The sequence below is a fragment of the Sarcophilus harrisii genome, chromosome 6, assembly GCF_902635505.1.
Source record: "Sarcophilus harrisii chromosome 6, mSarHar1.11, whole genome shotgun sequence".
Classification (NCBI taxonomy): domain Eukaryota; kingdom Metazoa; phylum Chordata; class Mammalia; order Dasyuromorphia; family Dasyuridae; genus Sarcophilus; species Sarcophilus harrisii.
In genome coordinates this window covers 30,414,894-30,439,932 of record NC_045431.1, presented here as the reverse complement: position 1 = coordinate 30,439,932, position 25,039 = coordinate 30,414,894, and the positions used below count along the sequence as shown (strand labels likewise).

The 25,039-nt window shown below is 33.7% G+C and overlaps 1 protein-coding gene across 2 annotated transcripts in view; it reads left to right on the top strand.

The window, feature by feature from the left end:
- The window catches only part of ATP8A1 (ATPase phospholipid transporting 8A1), a 252,765-nt gene that overhangs the window by 201,844 nt on the left and 25,882 nt on the right, over positions 1–25,039 (top strand). For both annotated transcript variants that reach the window (XM_031943440.1, XM_031943439.1), the window contains exons 31-33: positions 2,074–2,135; positions 3,219–3,275; positions 11,373–11,480. In XM_031943440.1, coding sequence (XP_031799300.1) covers positions 2,074–2,135; positions 3,219–3,275; positions 11,373–11,480 — 227 coding nt within the window. The remainder of the gene's footprint in view (positions 1–2,073; positions 2,136–3,218; positions 3,276–11,372; positions 11,481–25,039) is intronic.

The following is a 25,039-nucleotide window of genomic DNA, read 5'->3' as shown; positions in this document are numbered from 1 at the left end:
GAAATCAGGGCTGAGGGGGAACACTTCTAAGGAGATGGTCATACTGCTGTGACTCGCGAGTTTCTAAGGGTAATTCTAGCATGGGGAAGCTATACCTCCACGACACACAACAAATCAGCCAAAAAAGTACCATTGACTTTTAGTCATGAAATGTTTGCTACCCAAAATGCAAAGGCAAATATGCCCAAAACAGCCCATCCATAAACATAGATTCCAAACTCTCCCCAGTGTACCCAGTGTCAGCCCAGGAGAGTAGACAGCAATTTTCCAAAGCTTAGGAAACCTTTTTGGCCAGTGACCAAACACTGAAGGTCTTTAAAGTTCTTGGCCATGTTCAACAATATTCTGGCCAAAAGTCACCTGTCCAGCTCTGTCATTTCTCCTCTAGCTGGACTCCAAAATCACCATTCAGTTCTTTCAGCAAAGGCCTGAATCTCCAAAGGTTTTCATATATATTTTCTTTCTGGGATGGGCTCTCAGGGGTCTTAAACCAAAATGGCAATAATGGTCAGCACAGAGAAAACTCTTATGGCCTCCACTCTGTCAGACCCTAGGTGGAAGTAAAGCATACTGCAGACAAAGATTTCCTTCTCCCAGACAGCTCCCCTCTCAACAACAGACTCCAAACCTGGCTTCCACCATTTCTCCATTAGGGAGAAGAGATAGGATCTAAATTCTCCTCTCAACGCTCAGACTGTCCTTCTTTGAGACATCCACTCAGTGAGACTCAATTCCTTTTAAGGAGCAAATTAATTCAAATTAATTCTAAATTCTACCCTCACCTAAACATGACAGATTTCAGGGTGTGATGGGCAGTATTCTTTCCCCTAATGGATTCCTGCCTCAAAGCAAAATTTCTATATCTGAAGTGACATGCTTGTATTATTATAGTTTGAAAAATCAAAAATCATCTTTCTGTGAAACATGGCATAATCAGACAATATACAATTATCCTATTCCCTTGAAAAGTTATGAGAATTTCCTAAGTGTCAGCTTCAAAATAATAGTTTCAGTTATGATAATAGTTCCAAAAATAGAAAACAAAAAACTTTGAATATCTCTGACTTAAGTGAGTACTTTTCCCCCTCAGAACTTATTTTTCCTAAATTATTGTCATTGTTTTTGTCTCTTTCAAAAAGCAAAATGTCCAAATAAAATAGGCACATAATAGGAGAAAAGGGTAAGATGAGAGAATACGTAATTATTACAATTTGAATCCAACTTGATTGGACAGGCTATCAACAGTGGAAAAATAGCAAAATTAAATATATTGAGTCTTAGAGAAGGAGAAACAGTCAACAAAACAAGGAAGCTAAGAGATTCCAGAATCCAGTTCATCAAAGCAATATATATATAGTCTCTTCACCAAGTAGAGGGACATGACAGTCAAAATCTCTTGAAAATTAAAGTTCATTTATAAAACATTATGGAAGCTATAGATGGACTTAGATCATTATATTCTCACAAAATAATAAAAACACTTTTGAGAAAATAAATCCTTCAGAAACCTTGGCATAAGGTCCCACCAGAGCACGTGCCCTCATCACTATAACCTAAACCATTCTAGCTGTTCTCTTAACCTCTTCCTATTCATCTTTCATATCAATCCAAGTTAATGCATAGGAATTTCTGCTTGGGTCAAAAATATGACCACTTTGAGCTCATTAAATCCATTGAGTACACTTATCTCTTCAATCTCAGTGATCATTTAAGTCTGCTTTTTCATTGGTGTACATAATTTAATGGGTCCATAAGCATAGTAGCAATAAATTCAAATCTGGAGGTTGGAAATGGTGAGTTAATTAGACATTGCCCCATTTCCCTAATTTATTATTTACCAAATTACATCTATCTACCTCTTGTTGAGTATAATGAGATATTTATTGTAAAGTCCATAAGCATAATAACTATACCTTATCTAAAGTTTCTCTCCCAGTGGGTAAGAAGTGTCTTCCTGTAGGGAGCATATACTAAGTAATTATAATTTTCTTCTATTAGGTATATATGTTTTAAGGAATAGAAAAGAATTGAAAAAAGTTAAAATGCTTTTAAAATTTTTTTCTTTTCCTTCAGGTACTGTATTTGGAAATGGAAAAACTTCTGATTATCTATTGTTGGGAAACATTGTTTATACTGTGAGTCTGAACATTTTAGTTTTTGTTTTACAAGTAAAGATATTTCCTTATTTCTTATTCACCTAATGTTTTCTTTTTAAATATATAAATTTGTGAGTTTTGCTTAGGTCTTCAAGTCATTGGGATTTTTAAAAATAAAATTGCTTTATTTTGAGTTTTAATAAATTGGCATTCCTTTAAGCAAAAAACAAACATCTTAGAGTTCCTTATGATTTGTGTAGTACTTTAAGATTTTTATACCACTTGATTGATTGCAAAGGGCTTTTTTCTCCTTTAAGCAAGGTGTCAAATGAAAAAGAATATTGATTATAAATAAGGCCCCAAAGACCTGGGTTTGCATGAAAGCTCTTCTGCCTACTGCCTTTGTGACCTCAAGAAGCCACTTAGCCTTATTAGGCCCATTTCATCTACAAAACATGTCTTTCAAGTTCCTTCCAATTCTAACTCTGATTTTTTGAGACTTTTTGAGGAGAAAGTTTTACTCATTTCTTTGCCCAAAGTCCTATGACTAGTAGCAAAGTGGTAACATTTGAGGTTTGAACACAGATTTCTCCCCATTTCAAGTCTAATACCTTTATCACTATATCAAACTGCCTTTTAAATACAAAATAATAATGTGAATTATCTGGTGCTGAATTTTTAGGCCTTTAGAAAAAATTTACCCTTCTTTTGGCTTCCCAAAAGTCTTATTTCATACCTAATTGTGCTGGAGGTGAACTTCGATAACTAAAATGGTGCCCAAAAAGTCTTAGCGGGTGTTTTAACTAGCATGACATTGGGTCTGAGTCTGGACATATAACACATGATGTATCTTATATCCATGAAGAAACCTAGGTAAATTCAGAGAGTTTGCTCTGATACAACAAATTTGGTCATTTTCTCATGTTTGAAATTAAGGGGTAGATTAAGTAAGCTCTAGGAATCTATCTATCCAACTTTAAAATCTATAAGATGAGCAACAAATCACCAGCAGTTTCTATGATGAGCTGAATAATAACTAGCATTTTTTAAATCTTTGATTATATCATTTAGAAAACAGTCATGGCAATAAAATGAAATAACCAATTTATCTTTTTGTTTTAGTTTGTAGTGATCACTGTGTGTTTAAAAGCTGGATTGGAAACATCATATTGGACTTTGGTAAGGACGTTTTACCTTAAGACAAAAAACTATGTGCTACCTTATGGTGTGTGTTGATAGCTATCATTTTTCCTTTTCATTTCTAATTATGCAATTTCCCAAAACATAAGATCTTTTTTAATTTTAAAAAGCTTTTTATTTTCAAAATATTTGCATAGATAATTTTCAGTATTCACCCTTGCAAAACTTTGTGTTCCAAATTTGTTTCTTCCTCCCTTAAACAGCAAGTAATCCAATATATGTTAAACGTGCAATTTTTCTATACGTTTCCACAATTATTATGCTGCACAAGAAAAAAATCAGATCAAAAAGGGGAAAAATGAGAAAGAAAAAAAAAAAGCAAACAAACAAGAACCAAAAAAATGAAAATACTATGTTGTGATCCACACTCAGTCCCCACAGTCCTTTCTCTGGGTACAGATGGCTCTCTGTCTATTGGAACTGGCCTGAATCAAGGCATTCTAATATTAAAGAGTGAAGAATAATTATGGTTACATACATATAACAGAAATGTCCATCATGCTTCATTCAACAAACATTTATTCAACATGAACTATTTGCTAGTAGCTAAGTTTGACATCAAGTTTAGATAAAAGTTAAGAAATATTCCAAATATGTGAATTTTTCAGATAATAGAGACTTAAACACTATGGACCCAAATTTTTAAAAACAGTTCTCATTTGTTTTATATATATATATAATGCACTGTCTTTTTAAAAGGATTATATTTGAAAAGAATCTTTTCTAGATCAGTCTTTGTGATTGAATCAGTGGACATTTTGAACTTTGATAACTACACCATATATATATATATATATACCCTCAGGGGTATTAAAAATATTTGTAAGATTATTTGCTGAAATATCCTAAATTCTTGTACCAGTAAAGTTTCTTCTTGCTTTTTAATAATTTTTCTTTTTGTCCTCTTCATTAGCTATCATTTCTGAAATACATTGAGCTTTTAATATCTCTACCCTGCTGCATGATTTTATATGCAGTTTTATTGATAAAGACCTAAAGATAGGCCCTTCCCTTATCAGTGAGTAAATCTCTTGCAATTTGTTCATGACTATTTTCTTTAATGCACAGAGGTCCCTTCTATTTACATTAGAGTTCATAGCTGGCTGACATGAAACTTCTAAAAATCTGACCTCCAGTCAGATATACATAACTGTCATTTCCAGAAAAGATACTGACTTGCACTAATAGACAGTTTCTTATATCAATGAAATCACAGCTATATCGGATAACTCTCTTCATTTATGAAAACTTCAAAATTACCTTAAAATCATCTCCTGCAATATCTCTTAATTAATTTTAAAAATTTGTATCTATTTTAAAACACAATATGGATTAAATTGGTCATACACTTTGAAAAAGCATACTGATAATAATGAAAATAATTGTGGCTAGATGCCAACATCTGTCTCAGAGGATGATAAAGTAAAAAAATTATGCAGAGAGCTTGGTGAATATATTCACCTGATACTCAATGAATTAAGTAGAAATGTAGGCTTAGAAAAAGAAAGTTAAAAATATGTTAGAAACTAGAATTCAGAATTAAGAAATGGAAGAAACCAAAGACCAATACCACAAGTTTTTGTCCTGAGTCAGAAGTTAGATGTGGCAAGCACTGAACATTACAAAAATGATATTGACTGGTGGAGTCATTTCCAAGCCATGACATGTCTATATGCAGTCAAGCCAGTCAAATTATTAGAGCAAAAGTCAAATTTAAGACCAAATTTGAAAAAAAAAAATGACTAGAGCCAGTAAATCCTTGGTTCTATAATCTCCTTCATGTGTAGTCCCACATGTAGTATAAACCCTCCCAGACTATTCATTCTGTGTCGCTTATCTACATCATACCATCAGCGCCCAGAGGAAGCCCATTCATGGGCTAAAATCTTAGAATCTAGGTCTTTAATATCACATAAGTAATAAAGCAGCACACGGGCTACAAGACATCTGTTACTACTGGTCGCACTACCTGACTGACCATATTAGTTACTTCATGGACAATAACTTGAATGTTACCTTTTGTGTACAGGCCATCACTGGCAATATGCTATAGCCATTTGTTTCCTCCATTTTCCTATCATACATCTATTATTTTGATTCTGCAGAGACTGGTATTCCATTATTTGTATCCATATAGAATCACTGGAATACAGGTACTAAAAATAGGAGGTTTTGTTTTGTAGAAGAAAGAAAACAAACCATAAAAAGTGACACAATTTTGAAAGTGTTATGAGATCAGTTTTTAAGATTCCTGAAAGAAGGAGAAATTCCAAAAAGTAAAAGTCATAGATGGAATTATTAAGAATATAATGAAATTGAGAATCTTCAAATAACTACCTATTTTCATCCCTGTCAAGTGTTTGTGAGAATGATCCATAATGATGTTAATGTTAAAACAGCAGGCTTTTACAATTTTACAGTGTTTTCTACAATAAATTATAGCTTTACAATCACACAATTGATTGGAAGGGTCGAAGAATATAGGATCTCCCAAGACTATATTTGGATTTTTTTTAAGTATTTGACTCAGCAAAGAAAAAGTTAGCCTTAAATGTTTTCCTCCAACAAGATGTCTTCCATCTTGTCAAGACCTTACCAAATTAATCGGCAAATAAAAATAGAGCGGTGATTTTTTTTCAGTGGTTCTCTGGTTATTGTTATCAAATGGAGGACAGAGGGAGAGATTTGCTTACTAAAAATCTTTTCCACCTCTATGGAGGATGTCTTACAAACCAGCCAAATGGAGGAGTTCTTTATAGGTTGTGATGCCCTTCTGATGCTCCTGTTTGAAGATGACATTATATTGACTTCATTCAGCTTCAAAATATTTGACTAAGCAGAGCCTGCTTAGTTAGTAGTACGCTAAACCCTCAAAAGAAACCCATCTTAGAATCACATTAAAAAAAAGTCCACATACACAAAGAATTACTGTTCTTTAGACAATGACATGCAGTTGACATGGATCCTCTAGGAACATTGAGAATGCCTTTGTGATACCAATAGGAAGTTACATTTTCCTTTCCATAATTGATGTGTTTTTTCCCCTTGGATAGTTTTTCAAATTGCAGTAACTTAAAAACTATTTTTCTTTAAAATAAAGCTTTTTCAAGTCAGTCAGTGACCAGAATAGTAAGCATTCAGGTTCAGATGTCTGCAGCAGTCATTCCCAATTTCTAAAAGCATATCTCATTGCTAGGATTTTTTTGGATTTCACTACTGAAGGGCCTTTATTTAAAGTAATGAATAGTTCTAGTGATGTATATGTGTATTAGTTTCTATCATTGGAATTTTTTATTTGTGCAAGACATTCTAAAAAGAACATTTCCATAAAGCATTATTCCTATAATAGATGTTATGTATATAATCTCCTATTTAGAATTATATATTTAAAATTACAGTGAAATTCAAAAGAATAAGCCAGAACTGCAAATTAAACCAACTCTGAGGTTTCACTAGACATCCAACAAATTATCAAAGAGGGCAAATGATGAAAACGTTTGATCATGAAGAGGTTGCATGAGTCAAGTCAAATCAATTTGGGTAACTTCTTGGTTACTTTTGAAGAAGTGATTATTTTTCTTTGTTATAGGCATTAGATCTGTGGAGAAAGGAAGAAAGAGACTCTATTTTGAAATAAAAGTAATATATTTTTTAAAAACATACCAATAATATATTTTTTAAAAGTCAGGAAAGACAATTACTATAATAATAACGGATGAATACCTCAATATATAACCATGCTGACCCTCAGAAAGAAGCTATATATATGTATTTATTATAATTTATGATAATGCCCCTAACATCACTCACACTAATATTCTTGCCTTCAGAATGTGTCTAAAAGTCTGACACCAGGAAATAGCAGCAGTGAAAATAGGTAGCAAATTTTGTCATTGTGCTTATGTGTTCATATTCATAAAAATAGCTGACAAAAAGTCTCATGATTATTATCCATAATTTTTTAAAATCTTGGCATTTCACAAAAATATTTGGTTTTCACAAGTCTCATATTTTATTACAAGCAAACCAATCTTTATATTTGACTATTTAAAAATAATAAAAGTAGGAAGCTCTACTTAAATAAGCAATGACTTTAGAAAAGAGAAATATCAACATATAATCAACATATATTAAGCATCTACTACATACGAAGCACTGTGTTAAAGTACTGGGACTTGCAAAAATAGACAAAGACAGTCCCTATTCTCAAGGGGCTTACAATCCATTAAGGAAGGCAACATGTAAGTAAATATATAGAAAGCAAACTATAAACAGGATAAATAGGAAATAATGAACAGAAGAAGAATACTGGAATAAAGAGGGATTGGGGAAAGCTTTCTGTAGAAAGTAGGATTTGAGTTGGGACTTAAAAGAAGCTGGGGAGTTTCTCTTTTTAAGTAGTTTAGTAACAAAGAGTAGAAGAAATCAAATTAATTGGCAAAGATAGAAGGACCAAGTTTTGTTTTTTTTCAGGATAACAGAGACATAGTCATGTTGGTAGGCAGCAGAAAATGAGCCACCGGAGAGTGATAGATTGAAAACAAGTGAAAAAGTAAGTGTGACAGGAGAAAAAAATAAGTGATAGAATGGGGAGAAGACATGTATCATTTACGAATTTGTTGGACTTTCTTCCTTATTTTAAACATTACCTAGCATTGGCTTTTGGGTACTTCCTAAGATCAGTGATTTTTATCTATGTGAATATTATTTCAATTGATGTAGCTGAAAATTCCTTCAGCTTTAGTAACTGGTTTCCATGAGTTGCTGTGGACACAGTTCATTACTTGGTGGTCAGCCCTCTGGTAAAGAACCTTTTCTTTCGGTAATTTTCAGTCACTGAGGAGTCTTTCCAGCTTTATGTAGGCTCTGCCAAAACTTATACTCCAGTAATACACTCTTCAAGAACTTAGTAACTTCTATACCATTCATCCTGTGAAGCATTGGAATAGAAATCTAATCTAGAGGTTGTCATATATAAATGAGAAATTGCATTTATATGTGCTTTTTTTTTTTCTCTGTATGGAGTTCCTTTGATCAAGAGTTTTGAATTTTTAGTCAAATTTGGCAAAGACATTACCACTTAACCTCTCATAGTAGGGTAATTTGTATCTCAACTTATAATTTTCCAAAGCCATAGAAATATAAATGTTAAATGATATCTTTGTTATAGTTGAAACAATAATTGAATCCATCAAGTTACTATTAGATTCTTAGATAAGCATCTTTATACAGTCCATTCTCAAATATCCATGATAATTAATACAAGGAGTAGAATGGATAATTGAGAACAGCAAATAATCCAAAAGAATTATCGTTGGTTTGGTCATTTAAAATTGAATATGAATTATGCCCAACTGGAAATTCACAATGCTACAAAACAAACAGAGGCTCACATGTAATGTCTTCCCACTATACTTTTTTTTTTTCTTATAGCAACCTCATGTTACAAGCAATACAAATATAACTCTCCTCATTTTATTGATGAATATATCAAAAGGACCTGCCCAAGATCTCAAGGCAGGTAACAGAAATAGTATTCAGAGGGATATTCTCAGACTGAAGTTCAATGCTCTTTCCAATCTCTAAAGCTTCACTTTCAACAAACTAACTGAGGGAGAATAAAGAAATCTTGAGTGTCCCTATTCTTTCCCTCCTTCCCAAACATCCACTCTGCTACATGTTGAACATAGGCTGCACCATCAGCTCTCAGCCCAAGCACCTTATTTCATTTCTCAAACCTCTTAGCTTTCCAGCTTTTCCTAACACAGACAAAATAACTGCAGGTTTTGTTTTTAATAGTTTTTTTTTCTTTCCTATCATGTAAGACTGCAGACTACAAATGGAAATTTGCCTTTGTGGGGAGTGAAAATATTAACAAGGATTCTAAATCAACAAGAAGTTAGAGGAAAAATTATTTAAATAGGTTGAACTGATGTTCTATTTTACAAGTTTGTATGGAACCCAAAGTAGTCAGACTGGCAATTTAGCTGCAGTTAGCAATGTGTGCTTTATTATGGTGGGGGGAGTACTGAGAATACAAAAATACAGGTATCTCAGATTTTTGTAATTGTAGAAGATCTTAGGCTTCTTGAAATCGAACCCATTTTACAAGTGAAAGAAATGGAACCCCAGTGAAATATATTGGAAATTATAAAGAAATATATGTTTACATTTGAGTCATTATTACTGTTTTATTATAGCCAAGGATCAATTAAGAAAGTTTTTATTGAGCATCTGCTATGGACCACACTGTGTCTAGGTACTAGGGATTCAGAGACCAAAAACTAAACAGCCTTTGCTTTCAAATAACCTTAGATTTTCTTGAATGCACAGCCAGGGTATAGCAAATTAGATACCCAATCTCCCATCACCTAAATTTTAGTCAGCTCTGTGCTGCCTTTCAAAAAAGAAACCGAAAACATGGTTCACAGACCACCAAGATATTATTATTCTCTAGTCAAGTTCTCCAGTATCTTGTACAAAGCTGTTGAAGTGGAAGAGAAAGCTTTTAAAGCTATTTCAGTTTAAACTTTTTTAATCTGCCCAAGGGAAAGCGTAAGCCAGATACCCAGCCAACTAAATGTTGAGAACAAATGAATATAGTGCATACAGAATCCCTAAATGCAAGATACAGAATGAAAACAGTATGATTTCAGTGCTATCGGTTAATCAGTGACACACTTCTTTGAAAAGGTGTTTTGAATAAAACTTCAAAAGCAGTGACATGAATCCATCTAAAGATGAAATCCCATGTAATGGAATATTATTGTTGTATAAGAAATGATCAACAAGATGATTTCAGAAAGGCCTGGAGAGACTTACAGATACGGATGCTAAGTGAAATGAGCAGGACCAGGAGATCATTGTACCCAGTAATAACAAGATTATGTGATCATCAACTGTGATGGACGCCGTTCTTTTAAACAATGAAGTGATTTAGGCTAATTCTAATAAATTTGTGATGGAGAGAACCATCTGCATCCAGAGAGAGGGCCATGGGGATTGAATCTGGATCACAACATAGTATTTTCACCTTTTTGTTGTTATTTGTCTGGGGTTTTTATTCCTTTCTCTTTTTTTTCCTTTTTGATCTGATTTTTCTTGTCCAGCATAATAAATGTGGAAATATGTTTAGAAGAACTGCACATGTTTAACCTATATTACTTGCTGTCTAAGGTAGAGGGATAGGGGGAAGGGAGGGAGAAAAATTTGGAACACATGGTTTTGTAAAGGTGGATACTAATAATTATATTTGCATGTGTTTTGAAAAATAAAAAACTAATATTAAAAAATAAAGATGAAATTCCATTTCAGAGTAGAGAACTGCAGAAGAAGGATGATGTATGCAAAGCAAGAAAAGGAGCAATTTGCTTGAACAGATCTGACAATTTATCTTAAATATTAAGAAATAAGGCTGACACAATGTATGAGTGAATTAATATGTTATTGGATGGATCCTATAAAAGGAGTTGGTTCTTATGTGTATGAGGGACACTTAAGGAGGATCAAAAGGAGTATCTCCAAAAGAAATATAGAGAAGAATGCACAAGAACTTAATAATAAATTGAAATAAAACTGCAGATTCCAAAGTTAAAAGCGGGTAGGGTGTGATCTCATTTGAATATATTACAGAAATGACTTCTGAGTACACACAGTAGGGCTCTCTTTATTCTGTAACATTTTTGATTAATCCAGCTGAGACTTCTTCTCTAGAAGTTAGTGGTTTCTGTGAAATGACATTTTTCCTTTGGCTCCCATTTACTATGCACACACAAGTTTCTCATTTACTTCATAACTCTAGAACTGTATATATTGTGACTGGGGTGGGGGGAAACTGGAATGGAGAATGGCATTTAGTGAGAGACTGAATAGCCATATAATCCTTAGGGGGGGGAGAAAGCTTATTTTCAATATATCGAAAATAATCCCTTTGGGATAAAATCAGGAGCTACATGGGATTTATAAAAGTCACATCTGCATGTTTTTCTTGAAATAATAATCCAACACTTTTTTTAAAAGTGTATTAATTTCAACACCCTCTTTTTTTCCCTTCCTCCTCCCCCTCTTCCCATACAGTTCAGCCATATAGCAATTTGGGGCAGCATTGCACTCTGGGTGGTGTTTTTTGGAATCTACTCATCTCTGTGGCCTGCAGTTCCTATGGCACCTGATATGTCGGGAGAGGTAATATATGCTAAACATTCTTGTCCATAATTGATGACCTGCCGCTTTTATTTTACGTCTGAAATATTCATATTTTAGCATCATTTTTCATTGGTCTGACCTGCTTTTTAATTCTGTAATTGTAAGTGATAAATTTTGTGAGAACACTTATTTTTGCAAGTTTCCCATGTTCTACTTATCCTCTCCTAATCATTTGAGGAACAATAAAAGGTAGTTTGTGAGGAACTGGAAACATCGTATATGCATTTATCTGTTTGCTTACACAAATCATACAATAAAATGTACAGTTAAAACCAATTATACATCTTGAATCTGAAATTGGAGGAATGTTGAAGATATACATTTATACTTACTAAATACAATAATTTGTGCTGTCACTTTTTTCCTAGAAAAAAGGCATTCACTGGTCTATTAAATGTAGTTTTTATAATGGTTTTAATGATATCAGTTTGGTTTTCATTATGAAAAATTCGGCCATTTGACATTTCAGCCTTATCATAGTCCATTTTCAATCCTGTCTTTCAGTGTCTTGTTACTGGGCTAGGAATTGAGTTATTAGGTGTTCGGGAGGGAGTGTCAGAAGATCTCTTTTCTTTCAGAAGAAGTTCCAACAGGACGATGGCTTATGATTTCAGTTGCAGGAAATTTGACATAAAATGTATGAAAGAAAATGTGGAAAACATTTCAGGATTTCCTGTGACCTCACAGTAACTTGCAAATCCACGTAACGTGAGCTGTGTTACCGTGCTTTCTGTTGCTGCAGTAACGGGAAACCTTTCCAGTGGTTTTGCTGTATTTGTTGCCCATAAGTACTGCCCTGAGTACCTTTCACTTTTGACAGTCTGGTTTATAGATCATTTTCATGAAATTTTATCTGACAGGATTCTGCTTTTTATAAATTAGCAGAAAGCAGTTACTTAAAAAAAAAAAAAACTCTTGTGGTTAAGTTTATTAGGGAGAAGGTTTTGATATAGTTACAATGAAACCAGACATATCAAGAAACATTCACTTCCACCTAAAGCGAAAGTTTTTTTTGAAGCATGTAACTATTCAAACTTTAGGACAAAGGTTCTTAACCTTTTCTTTTTTCTTTTCTTTCTTTCTTTTTTTTTTTTTTTTTTTTTTGGATTGTGGAACCCTTTGCAATCTAGTGAAACCTATCATTCCTTTTCCAGAATAGTGTTTTAAATGCATATGTGGATTTACAAAGAAAACCATTTTAAAATGTCATCAAATTTTAAATATTAACTATATAATTTTTTAAATTCTCAGACCTCAAGGTCAAAAACCCCTGCAGAAGTTGACAAGTCTATATTTTAAGAAAACGAGAATAAGGATTTTCCCTCTTAACCCTTTTTGCCTCTTGCATTAATTAAATCAGACTATGTTCCTCTAGTAACATCCTTTAGAAAGTTCAAACCTATTCTTTATTTTTTACCCAATACACTTTAAAAAATGATTTTTACTTAATATCGACCTACCTTCTCTTCTTCTTCCTCCATGACAGTCATCTTGTCTGAGTTCTTGTTCTCTTATTCTTTTTTTTTTTTTATTTTTAATAATAAATAAATAAGGAATAGCATGAAATGAATTTTAAATGATTTAGGCACCCAGGACAATTGAATTGCATTCAATGTTTATTGAGCGTTAATTACTCTTCAAGCACATGCAAGGCATAGGTTTAATAAAACAAATCCAGGATCATAGAACCCTAGAATGAAAGCTGGAAGGGACTGTTTAATGCTTCCATTTTGCAGATAATATGGTTAAGTGACTTACTTAGATTCATATGGGGAGTTAACAAAAGAGGAAAAATTAGAACCAATTTCTCCTAACTCCATATCTTTTCACTGCATCTTGTCATTTGCTAGCAAAACTGGAAATAATGTGGAAATTCTATTAGAGGGTGATTTCTATTCTGGTATTAAGTAGGAAAGCCAGGATCTGGTCCCAGGTTCTTCCAGCTCTGCTATACCATGCTGTCTCTCAAAACAAAAGACAGTGGCCTTTTAAGGGTTTAAATCTCTGCCCTGAGATGGCCTTAATGTAGCTGGGATTGTAGGTCCATCAAAGTAGGAGATTGTTATTGGGCCCTTCCCCTAGGATCATTAGGGGGCTTAATCAGACCCTAGGAAACACCTCTGCTCAGGCTGGATTCAGAGGACCCCATAGAACTGTGGACCCCTGCCTTTCAGGGAATTTTCTGATTAACAGGACTGGGGGGAGATGTATTGGATTGGTATCCAGTGGGGAAGCAGTAGTTTGGACCCTCCTCAGGATGTGGGAAGGAAAGATCATTGCCATCTATGGTTCACTACCTGCCCAGTAATGGTGTGGACTCTGTTTATCCCCACCTCTTCCATACATAGCCATTGGAATAAATTTGCTGTTTTTGACTTTTTTCGGAATCTTATTTTTGTTGGGGAAAATGGGAGTATACTTATATGAGAGTTGTGCTAAAAAAAAAAAAAAATCCATACCTCTACCTATTTACAGTGTCTCCTCCCCTCAAGTGTATCCCACATTTTAGAAAATGTGAGTTTTATCTTATCTCTTGAGCCCTGTGATATCACTATTTATAATTCATGATGCAATGAATATTACATCTTATTTTAGTCAGTTGCTATGTGTTGCTAAATGCTAACAAGACTTTATTTTCTTTTGTTATTTTATTAATCCTTATTTTTTTGTGTGTGTAGTCTTTAAATAGCTGGGACAGGTCTAGAAAGAGTAAGGAATGGGAGGTAATGCAAAATGAGCTCGATTAACATGCCATTATGCAAATCACTTTACACTCAAGAAAGAATATCTCAAATCCTCTAGTTAATGTCTTCTGTGTGTTGATTCCCAGCCTGTAGGATAATAGGTGTTATAATAAATCAGCACCTGCTCTATACCTCACTGTGTTTGGGAATTGCCTGGAGCATTGATTTGTTCCTGAGGTTACCCAGCTAGTAACAGGAGGAACCCAAATTGTCCTAATTCTGAGCCAAACTCTCTACCACCACAACAGGGCTTCTTAAATTTTTCCACTCGTGACCTCTTTTTGCTGGAGAAATTATTACATGACCCTGAGCATCTAGATATACAAATCAAACAGTCACTGATGAAAAATCATAATTTCACAATCCCGTATTCAGTGACACAACCTCACATTGGGTCACAACCCACAGTTTAAGATCCTTTCTCCATATCACATCAGCCCTCTGCTTGTATATGACAACTGTTATTTTTTTTATTGACGTTAAAAACAAGTAATATTAAAAAAAATAGATGTTCTACTATTATATTTTACACATGCCAAATTTTATTGGGATTACAAATGAAGTATTTGTATATACATATGAATACCTATACACTACACATAACAAATTGTTCTACCACCTTAAGGGAAAAAAACACAGGCTATTCATCTGTTAATATTTATAGCAATACTGTATTGTTTGGAGGAAATTGTATTCATCAGCATTATTTGAAATTGTAATGTTGAATGAAATATAAACCCTCATACTCAGTGTTTGACATATTGTACATCATATCTCTAATAAAACATGGCAGCCCGCAAACAGAAGTGCCTTTGGCTAGTTTCCCTTCCAGTTGGCTAATTTTTCCCTACTACCACCTTTGGAGGCGAGGGAAGGAAGGAAATAATTTGGGGTGGGAGGAGGCTTCTTCCTATAACTATACCTCTAGGACCATAATCCTTTCCTCAGGGCTGGGCTTGAAAATAGTTGCTCTGAAAACAGATCTGATGGTTTTCATATTCCAGCCTTTCCTTGTACCAATAATATAGGGTGGCTTCTAAACAAAAATAAAACCTATCATGATCTTAGCATAAATACAATTCTAATATTCAGATTATGGAAATTAATCATCTCACTTTACTTTCCCTTTGTCAGACATCTCCTGGCACACACTGTGCACACTTTGGGGCACCAGATTTTATGAGAGAGATTGAAAAACTAGAGTTCTTCCAGTTTTTTCATGCATCTGTAAACCATCTTATATAATGCTTGGTTGGAAAGACCAAAGATAGCCCAAAAAAAATAAGTCTAGAGGGGAAAGGTAATATAGTAGCCATCTTTAAATATTTGAAAATAGTTGCCATGATAATAAATTCAGTCTGGGTTACTCTAGAGCATGGTATTAAACCTGGGCTCTATGAGCTTATTTTTAAATTATATTTTGACAATTATTTCCACATAATTGACCTCTTTTGTAAACTTAGATGTGCAATTTTATGCTTTTTTAAAATATTATTCTGAGGACTCCATCAAACTGCCAAAGGAGTCCATGATGCAGAAAAAGGCTAAGATGCTTGCTTCAGAGGGAAGGACAGAGAAACAATGGCCAATGGGTGGAAAGGAAGGCAAAGTGTAATGTATAAGTAAGAACCTTTTAAAAGAATGTTCTAGTGCATAAGATAGTGAGTTTCCTATCATTCAGAAGTATTCATTTAGAGACTGTGTTTATTGACAGTCAGTCAGAATGATGTAGAAGGAATTCTTGCATTAAGTGGAAGTTCGAATTATCTTAATCGACTTTTTAAGTTATATAGATTACTTTGCTATAGTGCAGGAAAATCTCAAAGCATAAATTAGGTAAAATATAGATATAGCTCATACTACTTAATTCAGTTCAATGCAGATTCAAACATAATTCAGGCCTTTAGAGTCCCTTGCATTTTTCTTCCTACTATTCTTATTTTCAGCCCTAAGATTGAAAGTAATTTTTACTCATTATCCTTGATCATGGAGGGCAAGATCCTTTCTGGCTGATGTCTTTTTCCAGATTGAAACTTCTTTCCCTTTGAATAGCCAGACTCCTTTTCACTGCTCTCCACAGCCCCCATGTTTTGTTCACAAAATTACTCATAATTAGCCTCTCCTTTTTCTAGATACTCAACCCCTAGTCAGAGTTACCCCAAACTGAAAGCCTTATTTTATTTCTTTTATGACCCGTCCATTTCCCGAAAAACTGTCTTGCCATCATTGTTCTTACTGGGTCAGAGTCCCAGAATGCCCTGTCTCCCAATCTGCATTTGAACTTCTTCAACCCTTGACTCACCTCTGTGATCCATTTCTTTTCAGCACCATGATCAACAAGAATTCCATCATCTCTTAAAAAAAAAAAAAAAAAAAAAAAAAGTTTCAATTTTTAAAAACCTCAATTATACAGCATAATTCATAGACTGTCTTTATAAAAGATTAAGATTATTATTATTAAACTTATTTAGCACTTACCACTTTAGATCTTTAAAAGCTAATAAAATATAAATGATTTCCTCCTTCTCTCATCCCATCCAGATACAAAGATAACACACTTATTTGTGTCTGGATATCCACCTTTTCTATGTTCAAGACTCCTCTACCTGTTACCTGGGTTTTCTGTCACACTTGTCCCTCCATTGTTTCTTCTAATCATTGTATACTTCCCCTCCCACTCCTAATACTTTAGTGACCACCACATTCTCCCCTCACACTCTCTGCTTTATTTTTCCTTTGCTTTTCTTGTCATTCTCCCAAACATCTTAGTTTTAGAGAAGTAAAGATGAAAGAAACTGGCCCTTCAGAGATGTTGCCAGCCATTCAGGCAGGTATAACCAAAACTGAAGGTTCTTTGCCATTATAAAAGGTATGTTTCCCTGTTGGAGATTGGGCATCCTTCTGGATACTTAAGGACTCCAGAAGACCATTTCCAGATAGTCAAAATGGTTTTTTGTTTTTATTGTTATTTTCTTGAATATTTTGATTACTTTGGTCTCAACCATTCCTTGGTACTTAGCCCACATATGAATTTGGAAGGAAGGGAGTCTTTGACACAATCCCCACTTAGGAAACACATTCCTTAAAGTTACTTGCTTTTAAATTTCTTCTTTGGGGAACCTCCATGTAAAACTGTTCTCAGTTCTTTACTTCAGAAAAATGAACAATTATATAAGAACCATAAATAATTGCAATATTTAACTTTTTAAAAGGAATCATCGTGACATCAGTGAAACTTAGTAACAATAAGAAAATCATTTAGGGCAGAAAAATAATAAAGGAAAAATAGCACGGCATGCTTAGCAACCCCTTTAAATATGCAGTTGTCGTCTTTTTCTCTGGCAAATATGGTTGTGATTTAAGAGGAGACCCCCCTTTTTTTTTTCAGACCTGACTTGTATTTTTTCACACCAGTAGAACAATTTATGGGGCAAGGTAGGCCTTAGGGAAAAGCATAATGGTATATAAACAGATGCCGGCCTGCTTTCCTGATTTGTCTGAATGATATTGCCAGGCTTTTGAATTTTGAGATTGAGTCTTAAAAATATTTTAGTTGATGTGATTAGCAAACAGATTAAAAAATTTGAAAATACCATGGTATTCTCAGAACTATTTCATATCAGGATTAATACCAGAAGCTCGCTATCCGCAAAACTTTTAAATTTATTGTGGTATTACAGGCATGCACTGTAAAGTTCTCCAGAGCGCCATCTGTTTCTGCTCTGTCTGGCCTAAGGGATCTATAAAACTACTGAAGGAAATTGAAGTTAAGGAACGAGCATGTGTTTTACAGAATTTCAGATCACTTGATTGAGGTTTGTAGAGTCTCTCTGAAAAACAATAAAACTCTTTGTTGAACTCTTTAGTGTCACCCCTATAGGAAAGGTATTAATAAACTATATTAGCAGTATTATTTTCTTAAATTTTGCTGCTGTCCATATTGTCCAACATAATAAATTACTTTTCATGTGAGGAATTTCCTAGTTAAAATATCCCTTCTCACATATTGGCATTTATAATTTAGATAGCAGCGAATAATTTATTGGTCATAAAATTAGTCCTTTTGAGGGATGGGGGTGGAAGAAGGTCCTGATATGATGGAATTTCATCCAGGGTTATCATGCTCAGACCAGAAACCTTAAGAGAGCAACTCTCATAAACCCTGTCAGATATTCTCCAGTGAACCAAGGGTTGTGAGGCAGTCTAATAAAAATATGTTCCTTGATGTTGGTCCTTGCGTCCCTAATATTTGTGACTACTTTGAGTTACTCAGGTAGCCCCATCCCTATGGACCTCTGGAATCCATTTTGTAGTAATAACCCTGTAGTCCAGCAAGAGTGCTAAGTAGAATGGAGGAAATGGGTGTCATCTATTACCATAAATCAGAATTTTAGGTCACAATGGAAAAGGGAAATCAGCAAGCAATTTCTTCCTCGACTTGGCAAGAAAGGTGGCGGTGCTTTGTGAATACATCAAGTCTTCCACCCTATTCTACAATTTTCCCTTTAGCTATTTCACAAGAATCCTCACTACTCTCAGTAATGATGGCATATTTATTGTAAAGATGGATATATTAAAAATAAGAAAAAAAGATTCTTTGTCTTAGCTAAAGTCACATAGCAAGTCAGTTTTAAATAGGATGGTAAAGATTGGTCTTGATCACGGGGAAAATATAGGACAGGTGGGACCCATTAGAGTTGGTAAATCAGATAGATGGTTGCTCTTTTGAAGAATGATTTCTCCATCACTGCAAGAGTAAAAATCCTTCCCCACAAAATGGTAATTTGTTTTCGGAGATCTCTAAGCCCTACCAAAATGTACAGAGAAGAATCAGCAATGTCATCATGACCTTGGCTTCGATAAATCAAGTATTATTTTAGCTGTGTGGAACCAAGTAGCAATAATAATAACTTACCTCTATGGGATAAGAAGCTCTTTCCTTAATAACCCAATGAAAGAAAGTCATGCAAGTATTCCCATATTTCAGAATAGGAAATTGAGACTTTAAAAATTTGTAACTTGCTCAAGTTGAAGAAACTTAGTCTGGAATTTGAATCCAGATCTCCTGATTCTGAGTGACATTTTTTCTTCTGAACCCTCTTGACCCGATATTCTAGTTTGAGATCATAAAGCAAGTCAAGTACATCCTACCTATTAGTCAGTGACTACCTTTCTTTTTTTTGTCAAATCAAGCTGTCTTTATCATTCAAAAAACCGAGCTATTTTATGAAGTGTTTTACTTACCAAAAGAAATTGGGTTGCTTTTAATTCAGAACAATTTTATTTGCCTTTTTTTGTTCTCAGTAGAATTACCTACATGAAAACATGTCCAACAGTCTTCATTTCTAATATATAGATTAGTTATTTTTACCATCCCATTTTACAGACTAGTAAATTTTCACTCAAATAATACCTACTATAGAGTTTTATCTAGATGTCACAATGGATAGATAGAGTGCAGGTCCTGAAGTCAGATAGACTCATCTTCACGAGATCAAATCTGGCCTCAGAAACTTATTAGCTGTGTGATTCTGGGCAAGTCGCTTAACTCTGTTTGCCTCAGTTTGCTCATCTTAAAATGAGCTAGAGAAGGAAATAGCAAACCATTCCAATATCTTTGCCAAGGATACCCTACGTAGTATCACAACGAATCAGACACAACTGAATTGATTCCACAAGAACAAAATAGAGTCTTATACATTTTACAGAGTTTAGAAGTTGTATAGAGATAAAACAACAAACACACCACAAAATGATAAAAATGTGTTATACTCCTAATGTACTGTGTAAGTTTTTAGTATGTAAATTTTTACCATCTATTTATAATGATATTAGAGTCATGATTTAAAATCTTCATTTAACCTAATACCATGGGATATAAACAAATTCATCTTTCCTATGAATAATTTGTTAAATGTATCAAATAGTTTAGCACAATATTATAGTGTAATGGAAAATTTATTTCTTCTGGCAAAATATTCTATTTCATATTTTTTTCATTAACTTATTCACAGATTTTATAGTTTTTCTTTGTCATGGTTATGTGTATTTCTTTGCTAGTTCTTGTGTTAATGGGACCTAATCTTGATAACATAAAAGGAACATTTTATTTCTGGATGTTCATATTCTATTGGTATCATGCATCCCTTGTTACTTCTGCGAAAGCTGTTTGCTGTAACACAGGAGAATAGATACTAAGATTTGAAATATAAAAAAGATTTCACTATTTAGAGGAGATTATTCAATTTTTTCCCTAGGTTCTCTTTTTCTTTCTTGCACTATCCACATTTTAATCATTTCATTGATAAGTGTTGATTGATTGATTAATCTCATATCTTAACCAGATGTGAGAGAGGAAGAGAAAAAACAGTGATTTAGTTTCAGAAACCATTTTCTCAATATTGAAAATAACCAATAATCCTGGGAATTGATTGTGTGTTCATTTGTGCCAACAATAGTGCAAAAGAAAGAGGTGTCTGTATTTGGAACCTGGAGATGGGGGTTCAAATTTGCTCTGAGCTTTCTGGCTTCAAGGATTTAAGCAAGGCAATAAATGTATAATTCTGTGCAATGCACAAATGGTGCAATTCCTCACCTATAAAACAGGATCTACAAAAATAGCAAGCAATCTAAATAAAATACATTACTAGTACTCTGAATGGATTCTGACTTATATTTGCAAGCATATTTTTGATCCAGGCAATCCAAGTAGAGATTTCCTTCATCTTTGGATCAAGATGTAATGGTAACCAAATTTGTAACTAAATAAATGTGTATGTTGACACCTCTTAGCAAGAGCAATTATTCAGCCCTTTCCTCACTGTTTTATGAGTAGTCCAAAGTTCCTGCCTTTCTGATAGACTGTCTAAGACTCTAGTTAAGTGATGAATTCAGACTATCTTAGCACATCATCCAAATTTCTTCGCAACTGAACTTTTTCTGAGAAAATCATTCTGCTTCTAAAAAGTGAGCTCTGGATTGTGACCAGGCTTCTAGTAAAGTAAGGAGAGAATCAGGTCGCTTGGGGATATGGTAAAACAGAATTCTATGAGAAAAGTGACTATATTATAAATATCCTCTGACCTAGCCCGTGCTAGACCTTTTACTCCGAGCAGGTCAGTGACAAAGATCCCACATAAAATAGATTTCTAACAGCGCTCCTTGAAGTAACAGAAAACAGGAAGGTGAAAGGAAAATTGTCAGGATGGAAATGGCTAAATAAATTGTGGCATTTGGAATGTAATGGAATTTTTGAATCATAAGAGAAGACTGGGGAAATGATACAAATTTATACAGAATAAAATAAAGAGAATAAAGATTATGATGAGGAAGAGAAAACAACATTAAGATATCAGTACTCAGATCCATTTAATGACCATCCTGACTTCCAGTCTTGGAACATACTTCTCTCCTCTTGGTAGAGAGATGGTGAACTACAGGTGTGGAATGAGGCTGTCAGATATGGTCAGTGGTGGCAGTTTCTTTTAGCTAAATTGCTAAGGAACAGCTCTATTAGCAAATTGCATGGGAAAGGAAAACAATGTTATCAAAAACATAGATAAGACTTTTTATTTTTTTTGGAAGGTAGATCATGAAAGGAATAAACAGGAAGGTTTTTTTTAATGCAAAAGGATGTGAGTGAAGTTCACCCATTATGTTGCAATAGCCATTACAACTTCAGATTAAAATTACTCTGAAATATTGAATTCTAATCCTGATTCTAATTTTGTGAAATATCCCTGTGTAAACAGATCTAGACCAGGCCCTGCTGTGATAATGTCTGCTCATAATCTCCATTCCTCAGAATAGACATTAACCTTAATTGCATGGATGCCAATGACATTGTCAATTGTAGAAAATGGAAATAGGAAGGAAATAAATTTTACATCTCAATGGGAAAGAAGGTTCCACATACAAAATTGTTTTTTTTTAAATTAGATAACATACAGAGGACTTTGTAAATCTTAAAGTGCTATGTAAATGCTAGCTATTAATAATAATAATAAAATGTTCATTGATCTTTTTGTTTTCAGGTCACTTATACTTCCCAGTGCATTTCCTTCTCTCTTTTCCTCCTAAAGAGGCACCCCTTGTAACAAAAAATAAAGAAGAAGAAAAAAATTGGGGCATAACTAACTAATGCTTGATGGGGGTGGGAAGGGGCAGATTCTGATATTATCTGTAATGTTCCAAACCCATAGTTTCTCATTTGTACAAATATACAAGCACCCACATATACACATATGTAGGCATGTATATGGAGGGAGTTGGCTTCTTATTTCTTTTCTTTGGAACTATTTTTGGTTTTTCACAGCATTCAATTTTATGTACTTAATTGCTGTTCTCTTTATTTTGTTGGATTTTATTTTCCAGGTTTTGCTTTAGAATTTTCTATAAATTGTAGAAAGATGCTTTGGTAGAAGTTTCCCCACTTGGAAATTCTCAATACTAATGAAATCATATATCCACAATTACATACCTCAACTTGTTTCAGCCATTTCTCAATTGATGAGGATCCCTGCAATTTATAATTTTTTTGCCATGACAAAGAGACTTGCTATAATAATTATAATATATATATATAATAATTTGTACATTTTCCTCCATCTAATTTTACTTACTATTTTCCTCCTTAGCATCTCTTTTTACCGTGATCTTCTCTCCTTACCATCCTATTTCTTGTTTTTCTCATCTGTTTTTTTCCCCCACCCACCATCCTAAATCTTAATCTAGAAGAGAAAGGGGAAAAAATGAAATTTACATGAAAACTTCATTATATATTTAAAAAGGAATCATAGATTACACATAAGTTTTTAGTTTCATTGGAATCATTTTGCAATAAATGCTTGTTTTATTCCACAACTTAAAAATAAATTGGAAAAAAAAATCCTAGGTCTGATCTATGTCCCTTAACCTTTTGTTTTCTAATTTTGTCACATATCTCAATTCTTATAGCATAACAATATCCCATCACAGTCTGTTTTCTCTGTTACAAAGGAGGGTAACAGTGACAATGGGAAATGATTGTAGTATAATTTTAAAAAACAGAAACCAGAAGACTTAATAAAACTTAATAAAATAATAATTAAAACAGTGACTTTAGAGAGGTCATCATATCATTTAGTCTTTCCCTACAATCCTTCCTAGATTGCCATCAGGTCTGTATTTATTGTCACTCACCAAAATTTCTATTATTTGGACCTATGTTTGAAACCACTTCTGCAAGGTTCTCCTTAATGGTAATGTTAAATTATCATCAGAACATTAGCATTTAATAAAAGACACATTTCAATAAAGTGTAAAAAAAACAAGATTTAGTCATTGTATATTAGCTTTCTTGCTGAAAAGCTACAGTTGGGTATAGTTGTAATATTTCATTTGTTTTCCTTAATTATGATGAAAAGCTATTTTCATTGTTCAAGGTAGCTTGCTTTGTGCAGAAAAGTGATACATGATGGATGAGGGAAAGCTGGTTCTTTTGAACAGTGATATGGCAAATAACCATAGATTCAGGAGTAGCTAAACAAGTTATGATACATGATTGTGGTGAAATATTATTATGCTATAAGAATTGATATATGTGATAAAATTAAAAAACAGAGGGATAGGGGATATAGATTAGACCTATGATTTCTTTTTTTTTTTAAGTTATGGAATAAAGTAAGCATTTATTGCAAGATGATTGCAATGAAACTGCAAATCTATCATGTACAATAGTAAAAGCAACTCACAGAATTGCTAAATCTAGCATTATATATAACACCCATCTCCTGTTTTCTTCAGTATGTCATCCAAGAAGAAGGATTTCTTCATCTGCTCCTTGAAACCAGAATTTGTCATTACAACTAATTTTAATTCAGCTATTTAAGGAAGGGTGTATTTCCTTAAATTTACATTGTTTTGTCTTTCACTTTCAAAGAGTACCAAAATGACATCACTACATTAGAATCAAATTACTATGTGTCCATTTCTTGAATCTTAGAGAGAAAAGAAGCCATAGAATAAATTACTATAGCCCCTCCATTCTCAAAGTGAGCACTGAACAAAGCATTTCACAAAATAATCAGATTTTATTAACACGTTATTAATTTTAAGGCAGCTAAGAAATAACTTTTTGCATCTTCCCTTTCACAGGACTCTCACTTCCCTTGTATTGATTATGCCAATGTCCCTTAGAGATGAGATGGGAAATATTAGCCCCATTTTAATAAGGAGCAAACTACAGGCAGTTAAATAAATCACCAGGTTGCATGGATGGTTAATGACAAAGTTGGAACTACACCCAGTTCTTCCTACCACATAAGCCTCAGAATGACTGCTGTGATTTGTCTCTTACCAAAAGCATCTAATAATCCAATATTATTTAATAATCTGATCCCTGATGGCTTTGAGACAAGATTAAGAATAAAGCTGGAATGCAATAAAGTATCTTCAGTAGAACTTGCATGATAATATTGCAGCTATCCAACTTTAAAGTGTCAACTTTAAATATAATCAAGAGGAATAAATGGGTAGAACTTGAAGAATTCATTTTAGATGATTATGCTTCAGTTTAATAGAAGAAGCCTTTAAGATTAATCAGCTCCTAAAAGCAAGGGGAGAAAAACCTTGAAACTTAAGAATGGGCTTCTTAAAACATGTCTAAAAGAGAAGCACAGAAAGTGGTAAGATAATATAATGAAGAAATTAAAGATTTGGCAGACCACAGAAAAAGTACAAATTACTCTGTGAATCAAAACACCCAATACAGATCATCACTTCAGGAATAATTGCTTGAGGGAAATAGACACAAAA